The sequence below is a fragment of the Rana temporaria genome, chromosome 3 (genome assembly GCF_905171775.1).
Source record: "Rana temporaria chromosome 3, aRanTem1.1, whole genome shotgun sequence".
Classification (NCBI taxonomy): Eukaryota; Metazoa; Chordata; class Amphibia; order Anura; family Ranidae; genus Rana; species Rana temporaria.
Window position 1 is genome coordinate 409,530,990 of NC_053491.1, and position 17,628 is coordinate 409,548,617.

At 44.1% G+C, this 17,628-nt stretch overlaps 1 protein-coding gene across 2 annotated transcripts in view; it reads left to right on the forward strand.

Annotated features, from left to right (window-relative positions):
* The window catches only part of SLC20A1 (solute carrier family 20 member 1), a 58,019-nt gene that overhangs the window by 11,859 nt on the left and 28,532 nt on the right, over positions 1-17,628 (forward strand). For both annotated transcript variants that reach the window (XM_040345993.1, XM_040345994.1), the window contains exons 2-4: positions 9,087-9,703; positions 9,874-10,014; positions 14,164-14,249. In XM_040345993.1, the coding sequence (XP_040201927.1) occupies positions 9,358-9,703; positions 9,874-10,014; positions 14,164-14,249 (573 nt within the window). In that variant the 5' untranslated portion in view covers positions 9,087-9,357. The remainder of the gene's footprint in view (positions 1-9,086; positions 9,704-9,873; positions 10,015-14,163; positions 14,250-17,628) is intronic.

Here is a 17,628-nt window from a genome sequence, read left to right on the forward strand (position 1 = left end):
AGGTGTAGTTCTAGTATACTGTGTGGAGGGAGAGAGGTGTAGTTCTAGTATACTGTGTGGAGGGAGAGAGGTGTAGTTCTAGTATACTGTATGGAGGGAGAGAGGTGTAGTTCTAGTATACTGTGTGGAGGGAGAGAGGTGTAGTTCTAGTATACTGTGTGGAGGGAGAGAGGTGTAGTTCTAGTATACTGTATGGAGGGAGAGAGGTGTAGTTCTAGTATACTGTGTGGAGGGAGAGAGGTGTAGTTCTAGTATACTGTATGGAGGGAGAGAGGTGTAGTACTAGTATACTGTATGGAGGGAGAGAGGTGTAGTGCTAGTATACTGTATGGAGGGAGAGAGGTGTAGTTCTAGTATACTGTATGGAGGGAGAGAGGTGTAGTACTAGTATACTGTATGGAGGGAGAGAGGTGTAGTTCTAGTATACTGTATGGAGGGAGAGAGGTGTAGTACTAGTATACTGTATGAAGGGAGAGAGGTGTAGTTCTAGTATACTGTACGGAGAGAGAGAGGTGTAGTTCTAGTATACTGTATGGTGGGAGAGAGGTGTAGTACTAGTATACTGTATGGAGGGAGAGAGGTGTAGTACTAGTATACTGTATGGAGGGAGAGAGGTGTAGTACTAGTATACTGTATGGAGGGAGAGAGGTGTAGTACTAGTATACTCTATGTAGGGAGAGAGGTGTAGTTCTAGTATACTGTATGGAGGGAGAGAGGTGTAGTTCTAGTATACTGTATGGAGGGAGAGAGGTGTAGTTCTAGTATACTCTATGTAGGGAGAGAGGTGTAGTTCTAGTATACTGTATGGAGGGAGAGAGGTGTAGTTCTAGTATACTGTATGGAGGGAGAGAGGTGTAGTACTAGTATACTGTATGGAGGGAGAGAGGTGTAGTTCTAGTATACTGTGAGGAGTGTGTGGTGTAGTATTGTGCTGCATGGAGTGTGTTGTGTAGTACTAATATCGGAGTGGGTGGTATAGTAGTAGTTGCTCATGCACAGTGTTGGTAGATGTGTGGGCTGACATGGTGTAGGACAGACAAGGGAACAGATGTCACCTCTCCAGGGGCTCACCCATAACCCACACAGGGGAGATATCTGCTATCTACAGTCCCCAGTTTTTGTTGGCCAAGGTCATTATCTGTCTTACAGCACACTGTATGGTAAATAGCTGATTCAGCATATACCGATTACACAGCACTGAATGCAGCTGTTGGTGAAGGAACCTTTTTTTGTTTGGGACAGCTTGGCCCACACTAAAGTGGTGATGAAGCTGGAGTTAAAGTGAGGCTCCACCCAAAAGGGGAAGCTCTGCTTGTTCGCACCCTCCCCTGCCACATTTGACACTTTTGGGCGGGGGAGCAGGTACCCACTCCCTGGTAAGATTGCTGCATGGCCATCTATGTCATTTCCGGCTCCTTCTCCACGCTGACTTCTGGGCGACACACAGGTTCCAGAAGATGGCGTGGACAATCAGAAAGCGCAGCTTGACTCGCACATGTGCAGGCTGTGAAGCGGTAAAGGCTTCACTTCATGTTTCCCTTACTACAGATGCCTGCACCCAAAGCTGATTGACTAGGAATAGCTACATCACTGGATCCCTGGATGGGTAAATGTCCTCATTAGTCAGCAGCTACAGTATTTGTGGCTGCTGACTTTTTTTTTCTCTACAGACTTGAACTCTCGCTTTTAAGGTACACACAGGCTGAATGTCCGCCAGTTTAACAGAAATCGGATGACGTTCAGCCTGTGTATACAGCAGTCTGTCCAGCAGATGCCAGTCTAGCAACTGGTTTCTGTCAAACGAACGTGCTGGAAAACCAGCCTCCAAACAGCACTGACAGCCAATGGTTGCGAGCGCTGATCAGTGTTCAGAGCACAAAGGCACTGCAGGGGATATTGTCACACCAACCTCACTTACTATGGACATCTCTCAGGTTTTTTGTCCAGCCCGCTGGGTTGAACAAATAAAAAAGCTTCAGTATGTTCCTAGCTTTAGGCCTTTTAGCAGGTCTTCTCGACACACAAAGCTTTATGCCAAAAAAATCCATATGAAGGTTCTCAAAGCCAACATATTAAAGAGGAACTGCAGTCTGCTCACATAATTCGTAATAAAAACATCTTTGGCATTCTGAAGCTTCCCTCCAACCACTTTGCAAGTTTTATATATACTGTGGTTCTGTACTTGCCAAATATGCTTCAGAAATCTCCCTCCATGGAGTCTGGCTGCAATCATTTTAACTGTGGGCAGCTGAAGCTGCTGCTTGTCCACTTCCTGGATTTAGAGCCACACCTGCAGCTCTCATTGGCCCTCTTATGACTCTTCCCCTCCCAACCCCCCCCTTCTGGCAAAAACTCTTGTGAGCTGTGCATGATGTCATAATCCTAGGCTAATGACCACTGGCAGAGAAAAAAAAAACAACGACTTATCAAATTTAAAACAAGGGCAGAAGATTTAAAGGGGTTGTAAAGGAATTTTTTTCCCTAAATAGCTTCCTTTACCTTAGTGCAGTCCTCCTTCACTTACCTCATCCTTCCATTTTTCTTTTAAATGTCCTAATTTCTTCTGGGAAATCCTCACTTCCTGTTCTTCTGTCTGTAACTCCACACAGTAATGCAAGGCTTTCTCCCTGGTGTGGAGAACGCCTCTTGAGGGGGCGAGCAGGCAAGTCAGGGCACTCTACTTTGCAGATAGAGAAAGGTGCTGTGTGTTAGTGGGCGTCCTGACCCTCCTGCTTGCCCCCTCCCCCCTCAAGAGGCTTTCTCCACACCAGGGAGAAAGCCTCACATTACGGTGTGTAGTAACAGAGAGAAGAACAGAAAGTGAGGATTTCTCAGAAGAAAGAAGGACATTTAAAAGCAAAATGGAAGGATGAGGTAAGTGAGGGAGGACTGCACTAAGGTAAAGGAAGCTATTTAGGGACATTTTTTTTTTCCTTTACAACCCCTTTAATGGAAAGTTGAAAAAAGGCGGAGGTGAAGGTTTGCTTTAAATTGTCCTGGAACAATACAAGCAGCAGAGAGTGGGGAGGAAGAGGAAGAAAATTTGTATAGCACCAATTTTAGGAAGTACACTTTAGTGGCTCTGTGTTCTGGTTAAAACTGAGCTCCTCCCTAAAGAAAAGGCTCCATTTGTTTGCACCCTCACCTCACAGGTCCCAGAAGACTATGGGACCAATCACAAGTAGGAAACAGGCTGTGAAGCCGCAAGTCTTCTCTTTCGGGTTTTCTTTACTAGAGATGTCTGCACCCTGGACAGGTACATGTCCTTATATTAAGGCCGCGTACACACGATCGGTCCAAACCGATGAAAACGGACTGAAGGACCTTTTCATCGGTCCAAACCGATGGTGTGTGGGCCCCATCGGTCAGTTATGCTTCGGTCAAAAATTTTAGAACTTGCTTTAAAATTGAACCGATGGACGCCTAACCGATAGGTCAAAACCGATAGGGGGGAGAGCGGCACGGGGACGACAAGACCGCATGGGAGTGGGGGGAGAGCTGCACGGAGGGGGACAAGACAGCACGGAGGAGAGCGGCACTGGGGAACAAGACGGCACGGGGGGAGAGCGGCACGGGGGAACAAGACGGCACGGGGGACAGCGACACAGGGAACAAGACGGCCCTGGGGAACAAGATGGCACGGGGGACAGCGACACAGGGAACAAGACGGCCCTGGGGAACAAGATGGCACGGGGGACAGCGACACAGGGAACAAGACGGCCCTGGGGAACAAGATGGCACGGGGGGAGAGCGACACGGGGGAACAAGAAGGCACTGGGGGGAGAGCGGCACGGAGGGGGAGAAGACAACACGGAGAAGACTAGTAACTCCCCCCACCACCTGATACCTGACTGACCAGGTATCGGGTGAAGTATCTGACCATTTCCCCCAAGTACAAGTACTTGGGGAAATGCTCGGTATCGGTACCGATACTAGTATCGGTATCGGCACATCCCTACTTGGAAGCATTGAACTTCATTTTTCTCAGCACGTCGTTGTGTTTTACGTCACCGCGTTCTGACTCGATTGGTTTTTTACCTATGGTGTGTAGGCACATCAGACCATCAGTCAGCTTCATCGGTTAACCGATGACAGCGGTCAGTCCATTCGTTCTGATCGGATGGACTGACCGCGTGTACGCGGCCTAAGTCAGCAGCTACAGTATTTGTAGCTGCTGACTTATTTAATTTTTTTCTGAAGGAGCCTCCTCTTTAAGGTAAAGAAATCTTAGCGACTTCGGACTTTAGAACAGCTGCAGTATTTGCTGGATAGCATTAATGGCGAACAGTGTTTTATAGAAATCTTTCCGTTAAGAAAAGCCAAACATGTCTCCTTTCTTTGTGTGACTAAAGGCCAGACTGTATGTACTTTTCTATGTCTTCCATTAGTTGGATAGGAAGGTCTAGCTTCCACTTTGTTGGCCGATTATTTAAAACTCTGCAGGTCACACACATGCATATGCTTGTAATGTTTGTAACTCTTGCATAACCTACATAATCTTATTTGAAACAGTTTCAGTAAGAACGTCTATAACAACATTTATATTGGGAGTCATGTTCTTGTCTTTATGGTTCTGTTTTCTAAATCGGACATGTATTTTCCTCCAGGCAAGTACACACAGGTCCAGCTTAATGTGAAATGGTGGGGGGGTGAGGAGGAGGGATCTGAATGATCTCATATTCAGAAAGTTTAATTGAAAATGTTCTTAATTGCTTGGCAACTGTTGGAATTCATTTGTGTTTGAAAAGAAAAGTCTAGATGGGATTAACAGATTAAAGAACAAATCCACAATGATTGGTTTAGTATGTGACTCTTGATGGTTCTGCCTTTCCTTACAGTATGTATAACAATGGAAGTTCTTTAACAGATGGGTAACAGGGCAATGCAGCCTGTTTTACTATCTAGCCTAGGAGCTGGAGGACAGGTGGTTAAGGAAGATTCCATTTAGTCCGCCTTGAACCATTACAAAATTGAACTAATACAGATCTAATTTAAAAGAACCCATGTGGCCATACGTAGATGATGTGCTATGGTACCCGGAGATCTGTTGATGCCAAGAGATTTGAGATTCCTACAGAACAGAAATGTGAACCATCAGGAGAAGAGCTGTATCTGCCATTGCTGACACTGCAATAGTTGCAACTCTCGGCTAGACTTGGATAGTGTTTGAAAGACTGAGTTGAGTAGCTTTAACTTAAAGGGGTTGTAAACCTTCCGTTTTTTTGTACCTTAAAGCGGAGTTCCGGCCACAATTTCACTTTTTAAATATAAATACCCCTGTAATACACAAGCTTAATGTATTCTAGTAAAGTTGGCCTGTAAACTAAGGTCAGTTTTGTTAGGTTGTTACAGCATTTAGACACTTTATAAAATAGAAATTGACTGGGGCCATCTTAAGTGTGGGCATCATGAAGCCAGACTGTATGACTTCCTGGATTTCAGCCTTGCAGATCTCGCACATGCTCAGTGCTGCACAAGCAGTGTCAGATCAGGTTTTAGCACCTGTGCTGTCCAAGTCACTCAGTGCTGCACAAGCAGTGTCAGATCAGGTTTTAGCACCTGTGCTGTCCAAGTCACATGATTCTTTGAGACTGGGGAGTGCACAGACTCCTGGAAAGTTACACCCACTACATTCCCAGGAGTCTGTGCGGTGTAGGTTAGGAAGCATTAAGCACCTAGGTGCAGGAAGTGGGAAGATTAACTATTCTGCCTAGCAACAACACTTTGAAGGCATCTAAAAAAAAAATGTTTTTTCGTAAAGGACTAATGACATTTTTTTAAAACTACTGATGTAATTTTATATTTATGGGTGGAACTCCACTTTAATGCATCCTATGCATTAAGGTGAAAAAACATCTGATAGTTACCAGCCCCCCGTTTTTACTTACCTTAGCCCTCAAAAGTCCCGCGTCGAGAACATGCTGGATCTTGGCCCGGTCTTCTCGGCTCTTTATTGGATAGATTGATAGCAGCGCAGCCATTGGCTCCCGCTGCTATCAATCAAATCCAACGATGCGGGGGCAGGGCAGAGTCCAGCATTCGTGTCTATGGAAGCAAATGCTAGACTCGGGAGCGTGCCCGCAAGGTATCCCCCTTGGGAAAGCTCTTCCCAGAGGGGGTTATCTGAAGCGGGGAGGAGCCGAGGGACCCCAGAAGACGGCGTTCGGGGCCACACTGAGCAAAACGAGCTGCACAGTGGAGGTAAGTATGACATGTTTGTTTTGGTTTTGTTTTTTACATCGAACCTTTATTACCCCTTTAAGCCGACAATAGAAATCAAATCTCAACTGGTTCATTAGGGACTGGCCGAGATGTGAACCATCTATGGGCAGGCTTATGGTAACCAAGTCCCTCATTGATCAACTTGTGTACAACCAGCATGTTGAATTTTTAGCATGTGATTATTACCAGTGGCTATAGCTGCTAGCAGTAATCGCTGTATTCTCCCAGCAAGGATGGCCTCCCGACTGTGTTGCAATCCAGAGTTGCAGGAAAGAAAATTGCATTTTCTATGGCCTGCTTCAGTTTCTGGTAGTGTTCCCACTCATCTTTTTTTAATATAAATCAAATTAAAAAGCCCACAGGGGAGAGAGACCTTCTAGTAGAGGCCATGCTTCTGCCTCTTCTGGTCTCACAGGAGACACTGAGAGCAGTGGCAGCCATTGGATCCTGCTGCTGTCAATCAAATCTTGTGAGGAGGTAGCGGGGGTGTGGCCAAGCTCAAGGGGCTCTCATAGGTGTCCCCTCCGCACACAGCTTGGCAGAGCCAATAAGGGGACACCAGTGATTTTTTTAGCTGTTTGTAAGGCCCCGTACACACGACCGAGTTTCTCGGCAGAATTCAGCCAGAAACTCGGACGGAGCTGGATTCTGGCGAGAAACTCGGTCGTGTGTACACTTTTCAGCGAGGAACCCGTCGAGGAACTCGTCGGGCCGAAAAGAGAACATGTTCTCTATTTCCTCGTTGTTCAATGAGGAAAGTCGGCCCGCCGAGCTCCTCGGCGGCTTCCACACTGAACTCGACGAGGAACTTGATGTGTTTGGCACGTCGAGTTCCTCGGTCGTGTGTACGGGGCCTATAGGTGGCATTCTTACCACTGGTCAAAAATGTAAGGTAATTTTTTCCACTGATCCCTGACAAATTGATTGATTGACATGGATTCCCTGAGACCTGAAATTATTTCAAGGGTTCCTGCAGGGGTTGAGAGGCTGATCGATAACTGCATTTGTTTTGGGGACTAAACTTCCAGTGGATCCAGTACAACGGCTATTTTTTTTTTTTTTTTTTTTAATCAAAAAGGTTTTTATCGCTCACAAAACATACAAACAATGAAAGAATGACATCCTACACACTGTATTCCAACAGACACGGCAGCGAAATTGCAGGTCAAACATCAAAAGTGCAAAAGGAAATTATGTCGCATACTCAAAATAACATCTCTACCAGCTTGACACAGTTTACAGAACCCCCTGCCCCTCCCGCCCTTCCACCCCTCCACCCTTCAGATATCCTACCAAATGACCAAGCAGGGATCCCTGTCAGTTAGCCTCTGCCCCTACATCCCCCCCAAGTAGCCTTGCCTGTACCAATTCCAAGGGGCTCAGCCCAGGTGTCGCGAGCCATGGACCCCAAAGTTTAAGAAATTTCCCTGCGTTCCTTTTGTGTTGGTATATGTATTTTTCCATTAAGAGTGTTCTACCCACATGTTGTACCCATGTCTTGGTCGAAGGGGGTTCCCTCGACTTCCAGTGAAGGAGAATGAGCTTTCTTGCCTGGAACAGTGCCCTGGCGGATGCCACCCTGGTCACCTCCTCCGCTATCGCCCCCTCCAGAACACCCAGCAGGCAACAAAGTGGGTCTAGTGGAACAGTGGTCCGGAACACTGAATTCAGCGTAGCCAGGACCTCCGTCCAATATCTATGCAACTTGGGGCAACGCCAGAGTAGGTGAATCAGATCTCCCTGGGCCGCCCTACAGCGTCCACACAGCGGGTCGGAGCCCCGACCCATTCTGAAGAGTTTTACCGGGGTGAAGTGGACCCTGAGATATATATATACAGTTGAGAGACCCTCTGTGACACATTGAGCGAGCAAGTATTCACGGCCTGTAGCGCCTCCTCCCACAATTCCCCACAAAGGCTATTTTAGACAACCTTTCTCATCAAGGGGAGATCTGAGTGCCCTTTTTAAAGGAGAAGTTAACTTTTTAGAAAAAAATGATAAATGCACTAAGATGTCGGGCTTGTGATTTAGTCACACACAGAGCTGTGTAAATGACGTAGGCGTATGTCACAGCTAGTACAGGGAACTTCACTTCGTACTGCTGTCACAGGGAGGGGGGATTCGGGCAGGAGCTGCAGCATTGGGAACATGTTAAAAAAAGGTGACTTTGAGCCTAGGTTCACACTGCTGCGAATTCAAAATCGCGGTAAAATGCGCGATTTTACCGCGATTTCGTGGCTGCGATTTCGGCCGCAATTTAATGTAAATCGCGGCCCGAAATCGCAAAAAGTAGTACAGGAACTACTTTTTGAAATCGCAGATGCGGCGTCGCACTGATTAGGACAGTGCCATTGCCGACAATTGCCGCCGATTTGAGATGCGATTTGACATGTCAAATCACATCTCAAATTGTTCCAAATCCAAATGTCCAGTGTTGTAGCTCTACCGCTTTGCTCCTGACGGCGATTTCCAAATGTATTCAATAAGGGAGCAAAAAAGCCAAGGTACCTGGCAGTCAGCTTTGTTTTGCTGTGTGAAAGACCTAGTAATTGGTCTTTAATTGTAAATGTTAATTGCTTTATTGGTCCTTCTCCTTGTTTATAGGAAATGGCCCATTTTGATGGCACTCATCGTTTTTAATTGTGGGATTTGCCTATTGGCATTTTACTGGTATTGAGCCAAATGATGGTTTAATAAAGGAAGTATACACCCAGTGTAACTTGGCCAAAGTGTCCCTAAATTGCCAATATAAGGTTTTGGGACATTGTGTGAGCTCATATTGAGCATAGTGAGGTGTCTTGTGCATATCCTGCTGTGTTTAGTCTTTTATTTTTGCTCACTTTTTGTTTTTTTTATTTTTACAGAATGAAGAGTCTGCCTGCTTCTCTGTTTTCTTCATCATGGAATTTTTCTCAACTCTAACCCACCAGAGCCAAAGGAACTCTAGAAAGTCAATTTCCATACGCAGTAAATAGCAAAGACTTTAGTCCGAGACTCTCGGCTCTACTCAGTTTACTGCATATTTAATTTTTATAATAATTTATTGAATTTATTTTCATACCTCACTTTTTCTGTTTACATATTAAGTATTTTATTAGATTTTTTTATTATTTGATCATTGAGCCAAAAGTAAATATGGAATCAACAACAATTTTTAGTGTCGTTACCAGTGCCGTTAGCACCCATGTTGGGGTTGTGATGTCTGACTACCTTTGGTTGCTTGTGTTGGGCTTTGTCATAGCCTTTGTGCTGGCTTTCTCGGTTGGTGCCAATGATGTAGCAAACTCCTTTGGCACGGCTGTAGGCTCTGGTGTGGTAACCCTTCGGCAAGCTTGTATCCTGGCATCCATCTTTGAAACCGTGGGCTCTGTTTTATTGGGCGCAAAAGTAAGCGAAACCATCCGCAAAGGGCTGATTGACGTCAACATGTACAATAACACACAGAACCTGCTAATGGCTGGATCCGTCAGTTCTATGTTTGGTAAGTAAGATTTTAACTTTTTGCTTGGCTTTCAACTTGTATTATATATACAATACATATGTGTATGTAACATATGTGTAACTTCTGACAGTCCTTTTTTTTTTCATTAGAATGTCTTCTAACATGGAGTTGAAAAATCTTTGACCTATTTTTTTTCCAATGTCTTGCAGGTTCTGCTGTGTGGCAGCTTGCTGCTTCTTTCTTAAAGCTACCAATCTCTGGAACGCACTGCATTGTAGGAGCCACCATTGGCTTCTCTCTGGTGGCTAAAGGACAAGAAGGCGTTAAGTGGTCTGAGCTGCTTCGTATTGGTAAGTGTTTTTTTGAAGGATCTTTAATTTTGCTGCTGTATTTTGCAGGAAGGGAATTTGGCCCTATATTTTGCAGTGATATTTTTCTTGTAAAATAGGTACTTTAGAGGTTTTCTGCATTTCCCTGGAAAGTGGGAAATTAACCTTTTTGATTGAGGTTAATAGTCAGCAATGGGGTCCTCTTCAGACAGCACCTTTTTTTTGTACTATTGACCCATGCTTTCACAGCCTTAAGAACACTCTGGAATGTAATGAATAGACAGTGGACATGTCGCTTACCAGCAAGATTATATTGGGGTTCAGGTGTTGACATGTCATCCTCCTTTTTTATATTTGCTTAGGCCTACTACTTCTTCAAAAGATATTTACATACTTCTATATACCATGTATTCTGCTTAAAATGGAGCACACTTTTGGTTCTATTTAGGGAATGGACAGACCACTGGGTGTAGAAATATTAGTATCTGGGTGTGTGCGTGTAAAAAGTAATGTTTTGCATTATAACTAGTTTGATACCTGTTGAAATCGAGCCGTTTTATTCACCTCCGTCACTCCTGAAAGGTTATTCTCATTGACTTCCTGGTTTGCGGTGCGCATTCATTCTTGCTACATCACGGCCTAATGGGAACTGCAGTTCCCTTTAGGCTTAGCCTCCATGCCTGTGAGGGATAAGAGAGCATCTTCATGCAGGGCTGTAGTCCTAGGGAGGGGGTGAGCACATTCTGCTTTCCACCATGCAAAACGGCTCAGATGCTGGTGGAAAGCAAGAAGAGGAGTGACAGGAAGTGGCATTTTCAAACCTGGATTACTGTATTTTGGAGGTCAAAAGGAAAAACGAGGTAAGTGATATTTAAATGCTCTAGCTTGCAGCAATCAATTGATCTAATAAAAAAAAAAAAAAACCTTTAGTGTTCCTTTAAGAGTGAGGACATGCAGTGGCATCAATATAAACACAAGTACTTGAAACGATGGGAAGGAGATTGCCCAAACAAGCTTCCAATCCAAGGAAAGCAAGAGGTCTTGGTAGCCATGCTCCAATCCAATTCCATGTTACCCAGCGTGCTTGAATTGAGAAATAATACCGCTCAGAAAACTGCTGATCCCCTGGCTTTGCTTCCGTCCCACCAAGCCAAAAGGGTGCTGGCTATGCACAGGTGCATTGGATGAAAAGAGGTCCTGGACTGCCGCACTCCTTAAAACGATATCTTTATTCAGCAAGTGAAATCCAAAAAACAACCAACAATGTTGCAGTCAAAAAGAAGTGAACAAAAGGAAAAGGATGGCTGACATGTTTCACATCGTGTGATGCTTACTCGTTTTAAGGGGTGCGGCAGTCCGAGACCTCTTTTACCCAGCGTGCTTGGCAAAATTGACAATTGCGAATGTACACTGTGGAACTCTGCTTTTTGGGTTCAATGATCTATAAAAGCAACAGGTAGCATCTGAGGCCTCGTACACACGACCGAGAAACTCGTCGTAAAAGAAACATCGTTTTCCTCGACGAGTTCCTTGTCAGGCTTGTCTCATAGTTAATTCTGAGTATACGCGGGTTTCTAAGCATACACACAAACGTGTTTCTCGTTGTAAACCAGCCCAACGAGAAACACGACGAGGAAATTGAGACTCCCGATGAGAAAAAAGAGAACTTGTTCTCTTTTTTTCTTGTCGAGAACCACAAAAGTTTTCTCGACGAACAACATACACACGACCGTTTTCCTCGGCAAAAAAGCTCTGCCACCAAGTTTCTTGATGGATTCTGTCGAGGAAAACGGTCGTGTGTATGAGGCCTTAGAGTTAGGCAGTCCTCAAATTCCCCCCCCCCCCCCCCCATATACAGCTCAGCCTTTATGCAATGATACTGTTGTGTAAATTTGACCAACTGGTGGGTTTAACCTCTTCCATACCGGGCAGTTATACACCCATCCATACCGGGCCTATTCTGGCACTTCTCTCCTACATGTACAAATCATAATTTTTTTGCTAGAAAATTACGCAGTACCCCCAAACATTATATATGTTTTTTTTAGCAGACACCCTAGGGAATAAAACGACGGTCATTGAAACCTTTTATCTTGCACGGTATTTGCGCAATAATTTTTCAAACGCCTTTTTTTGGGAAAAAAATTGTTTCATGAATTAAAAAAATTTAAAAACAGTAAAGTTAGCCCAATTTTTTTGTAAAATATGAAATATGATGTTACACCGAGTAAATAGATACCTAACATGTCACGCTTTAAAATTGCGCACACTCATGGAATGGCGCCAAACTTCGGTACTTAAAAATCTCCATAGGCAACGATTTGAAATTTTTTACAGGTTACCAGTTTAGATTTACAGAGGAGATCTAGTGCTAGAATTGTTGCTGGCACTCTAACGCACGCGGCGATACCTCACATATGTGGTTTAAACGGCGTTTACATATGTCGGCGGGACTTGCGTGTGCGTTCGCTTCTGCGCGCAAGCTACCGGGGACAGGGGCGTTAAAAAAATAAATTTTTATTTCTTTTTTTATATATATATATTTATTTCTTTTTTACACTTTTTTTTTTAATTTTTTTTTTTTTTTTTATCACTTTTATTCCTATTACAAGGAATGTAAACATCCCTTGTAATAGGAATGTGTGTGACAGGTACTCTTTATGGAGAGATGCGGGGTCAATAAGACCCCACATCTCTCCTCCAGGCTGGAAAGCATGAAATCGGTGAAAAAAAATTCACCGATCTCATGCTTGTGGTTGCTTAGCAGCCGCAATCGCGGCTTTGTTTACTTACGGGACCCGGGCGTGACGTCATCACATCGCGCCCGGGTCCTCCGACGGTCATAGAGATGACTGGTGACCATCTGGTCACCAGTCATCTCTATGCTTCCTGCGAGCGCCGGACGATTCGTTCTCCGGGCCCCCGATGGCACGGGAGAGCCCGGAGAAGCACCGGATGGCGGCGGGAGGGGGGGGATGTCCCCTCCCGCCGCCTGTAAGAACGATCTAGCGGCGGAACCGCCGCTATGATCGTTCTTACGTTGTGCAGAATCGCCGGCAGTTTAGAAGGATATCTGAATGATGCCTCTTAGCTGCAGGCATCATTCAGATATCCACCCGGAAAGCCAAGGACGTCATATGACGTCCACTCTGAACGGCAGAAGTTCTTTGTGGACGTCATTTTACTATGGGCCGGTAGGGAAGTGGTTAATTTGGTCAATGGCCTCCAAGTGAACTTCTGCAATATTTTGCCTAGTTGGATCTTCTAAGCTCAGTGTGCCTTGTTTATTAGGGTTCATGTTGTCTTGTAACTACCAATTTAAAATTTGATCGCGGTTGCATGGACCATAAAATAATCGCATCAACACCGATCAACTTCTGTACAACCAGCCTATTATATTTTCCTTTATTGATCAGTGTTGCAGGCTATAGCTGCAGCGCTGATCATTGTATTCTGAAAGTGGGGAAGGCTTCCTTCCATAGGCATACAATAGCACAGTGTGTGTGTGTGTGTGTGTGTGTGTGTGTATATATATATATATATATATATATATATATATATATATATATACAGTGGGTACTGAAAGTATTCAGACCCCCTTAAATTTTTCACACTTTGTTATATTGCAGCCATTTGCTAAAATCATTTATCACATTTAAAGCGGGGGTTCACCCTATAAACAAACAAAAAAAAAAAAATGTTTTCTTCTAGCATAAATTAAGGCATAGTAGCGCGAGCTACAGTATGCCTGTCTTGATTTTTTTAGCGCGGTACTCACAGTGCAATCCTACATTGAAGATACCGACTCCCCGCGGGGAATGGGTGTTCCTATCCAGATTCCAGACGGAGGATGATTGACGGCCGGCTCTGGCACGTCACGCTTCTCCGGAAATAGCCGAAATAGGCTTGGCTCTTCACGGCGCCTGCACATAGATATAGTGAATGCAGGGTCCTGGGTTTAGTAACACTTTATGTACTGATTAGTAATAAATACACTGATTATAGTAGCTGCAGTTCAGGAGTTCTTTACTTTAGCCTTCTGAACTCTGATGCAAATAAGAGACATCTGCTTCCCAGATGTAGCTTGAACCCTTCACATATTACTATTACTTTTGTTGTTGTTTTTGTTTTACATGAGCATCTAATTGATCCATGTGTTTCTCCATCTAGTGTTGTCCTGGTTCATTTCTCCGCTGCTATCTGGAATCATGTCTGCTCTTCTTTTCTTCCTTGTGAGAATGTTCATCCTGCGCAAGGTAAGAATTCTGTAGTTTTAATGCCTTTAGCCAGTCATATCGGTTTCACACATTTTGTATACTAGCGGCTTTGGAGACTCGTATACCTCTGTCATATAAAAAAAAATTGTGCCTTAATCACTTTAGCCCCGGAAGAATTGGCTGCTCAATGACCAGAGCATTTTTTTGCGATTCGGCACTGCGTCGTTTTAACTGACAATTGCGCGGTCGTGCGACGCTATACCCAAACAAAATTGACGTCCTTTGACGTCCACAAATAGAGCTTTCTTTTGGTGGTATTTGATCACCTCTGCTATATTTTTTTTTTAACTAATAATGGCTGCTATATAATAATACTAATATATATTTTATTTTTATATTTTATTTTTCTGCAACATTATGGCAGACATATCACACACTTTTGACACATTTTTGGGACCATTGGCATTTATACAGCGATTGGTGCTATAAAAAATGCATTAATTACTGTGTACATGTGACTGGCAGGGGAGGGGTTAACACTAGGGGCAATCAAGGGGTTAACTGTGTTCCCTAATGTGTTATAACTGTGGGGGGAGGGGACTCGCTATAGGAAATGACAGATCATGGTTCCCAGCTTGTAGGTATCATGATCTGAACAGGGACAGAACAGGGGTGTGTGTGTGTTTAAACACACATGTCCCTGTTCTGCTTCTCGTGGCCATCTGTCATCGCGACCGCCGGTCACAAGCATCGGCTGTGCCGTGCACCCGCTATCCCACTCAAGACTCAAGAGGATGACAGTCTGCAATGACGAGCCGACCTGCCGCAGGATAATGATGGCGGCTGGTTGGCCATAGGATAGGTTTTAACTATTTTGCTCCAAAGGTGTCCTAGTCCATCATTAAAGCCTTTATTTATTTAAGCTTTATTTTCCCTTGAAACTTTTTTATGCACATGAGATTAAAAAGTAGTTTCAAGTTGGTGCTTTTGGCCTGCCTGAGCAAGACTGGCTAGCAAGATTTTATTTATTTATTTTCTGTATGTTTGTTTACACTGGTCAAGTGAATCTGTCAGTGACTGATTCAGTTCTAGCTTACTCCTTCTGTAGATGCATTTTCCTTTTCTGTTAGTCTTGTCAGATCACCGGATGAAAATAAAGGGGGCCTAAAAAAATAATAATTACACTGTAATTGCATCTATGATTTGGTAAGCTGCAGTAAACGATTGATTTTGGGTTTATTAGCACTTAAAAAAATCATTAGAATGAGCAGACTTGATGTGCAAATCTGATATACTTCAGCTTATTACACATACTTGATCACAATTCCAAGCGGTCTTTTAGGAAGAACAAAACTGCCTTTTTGTTAACCATCTATTACATGCAGAAAAAGCGGCATGTATATGTTCTCTGTTAAAGCTTTCCTACCGTAGTAAACATTAAAGCAGATGGACTACAGTATTAAATTCTATGCATTAAGATAAAAATCTGTGTGCAGTAGCCCCCCAATACTTACCTGAGATACCTCTCTCTCCAATGATGTCCAAGAGTCCGTCAGCCATCCGAGACTCCCTCCTGATTGGCTGACTGACAGCAGCAGGAGCCAATAGCGCCGCTGCTGCGTCTCAGCCAATCGGGAGAGAGGGGATGGGGCCAGGCTGCATCTCCGTATCTAAATGGACACAGGGAGCTGTGACTCTGCTCTGGTGCCCCCATAGCAAGCTGCTTGCTGTGGGGACATGCAAAAGGAGGAAGGGGCCAGGATCACAGAAGAGGAGGATCTGGACTGCTCTGTGCAAATCGAGTGCACAGAGCAGGTAAGTATAACATGTTTGTCTTTAGTGAAAAACAAAACCAGCTTTAAAGTGATTAAAGTTTTATCTTCAGCTTTTAGTGATGTTTAAATAGTTGGACCAAGTAAACTATTTACTTTGCTAAGACATGCAGCGACTCTCGGCTCTGAACGGTATGCAGCCTCGGCTACATACAGTGTATATAGCGCTGTATTTCAGTAGTGTGATGGTTAATTTCGTTCAACGCCCAGAAAAAAATTGAGTTGGGTGGAGTACTACTCAGCCATTGAGTGAAAGATTTGTATTATATGAATTATAGCTGCACGATTAATCGTAATAAGATCGCGATCGCGATCTCGATATCGGAACCGACGTCAGCAGCCTGCACCACTGGATGGATGCCTGGGCTTCTCTCACAGTTCTGTACAACTGTAGTGTGTATCCATGCGCCACCCAGTGGTTGCCAGCAGTACTGCTTCTGATGTATTAATATTTCTCACAGTTCTGTACAACTGTGTGTATCCATGCGCCATCCAATGGTTGCCGGCGGTACTGCTTCTGATGTATAAAAAGACCAGGAATTCTTGGAATTCGGGGCCCAAGAAATCCTTTTATTTCTTTATTTTTCTGTTTGCCCATTCCGTAGGTGCAGAGGGCCAGAAGGTTGACCGGGTGGGAAGCCGTCTGTTACTGCTGGGAGAGGATCAATTGCCTGTGCTGGAGCAGAGCTGCGAGACACTCTTCTTCTCACATGCCTGTCCTGGCCACGCCCTGACACTCACTATAGTAGTTGGCACTTCTAGGTCTTGCTCTGTCCTGTTTAAGCGTCTTCCCCTCTGCACAATGACCACAGGGGATTGCTCACTCCTCATTGCCACCATAGATGGAACAATATCCACAGATGGCATGTTCACACTAAATGAATGTATCTCCTGGCAAGGCAAGATGAAACCCTGGAATGCTTGCATAGAACAACTTGTTTATGGTGTCTACATGATTTAGTGTAAAAAGATTTGGCTTGCTCACAAAAGAAGTCTAGTGGCACTAGAGCAAAATATAAACCATGTGTTTGAGATCCTATCTATCATAATTTCTCATTGCTTCTGCAACACTTAAACCTACCTGGGGAATCTCAAACCGTAAAGACCAGAAAGATTTACCACCATTATTTAAAATGGGGAAACAGTGTGTTTTTTTTTGTTTTTTTTAACTTGTAACTGAAAATGCCACTTGCAGTAATAAAAAGGTTCCACAATTCTAGTCCAATTGCCCTTTTTAAGCTTCCTAAAGTTGAGAAATCTTTGTTTCTGTATCCAGAAAAGTGAACGAACATTAGATTGTTGTAATTTTGCTTTGCTGCTTGTCTTTCTGTGTTCTTAGTTCTTTATATGGGCCTGCTGCTGAGCTCCCTGTTGGAAGATATCTCTTCTATAGCTGTTTCTTATTCTGTAAAATACTTCATGACTATGAGAGGGCATAAAACAGTCAAATGCTGCAGCTTGTGACTCTATGTCTGAGCCCTATTTCAGTTTGTCAGTCATAGCCATGAGCTGAGGTTTTGAAGTATTTTGAAATGGTGTTTAAAATATTTTAGTTGCACTGCCGCTGGTGAAATTGGTTTTGTCCA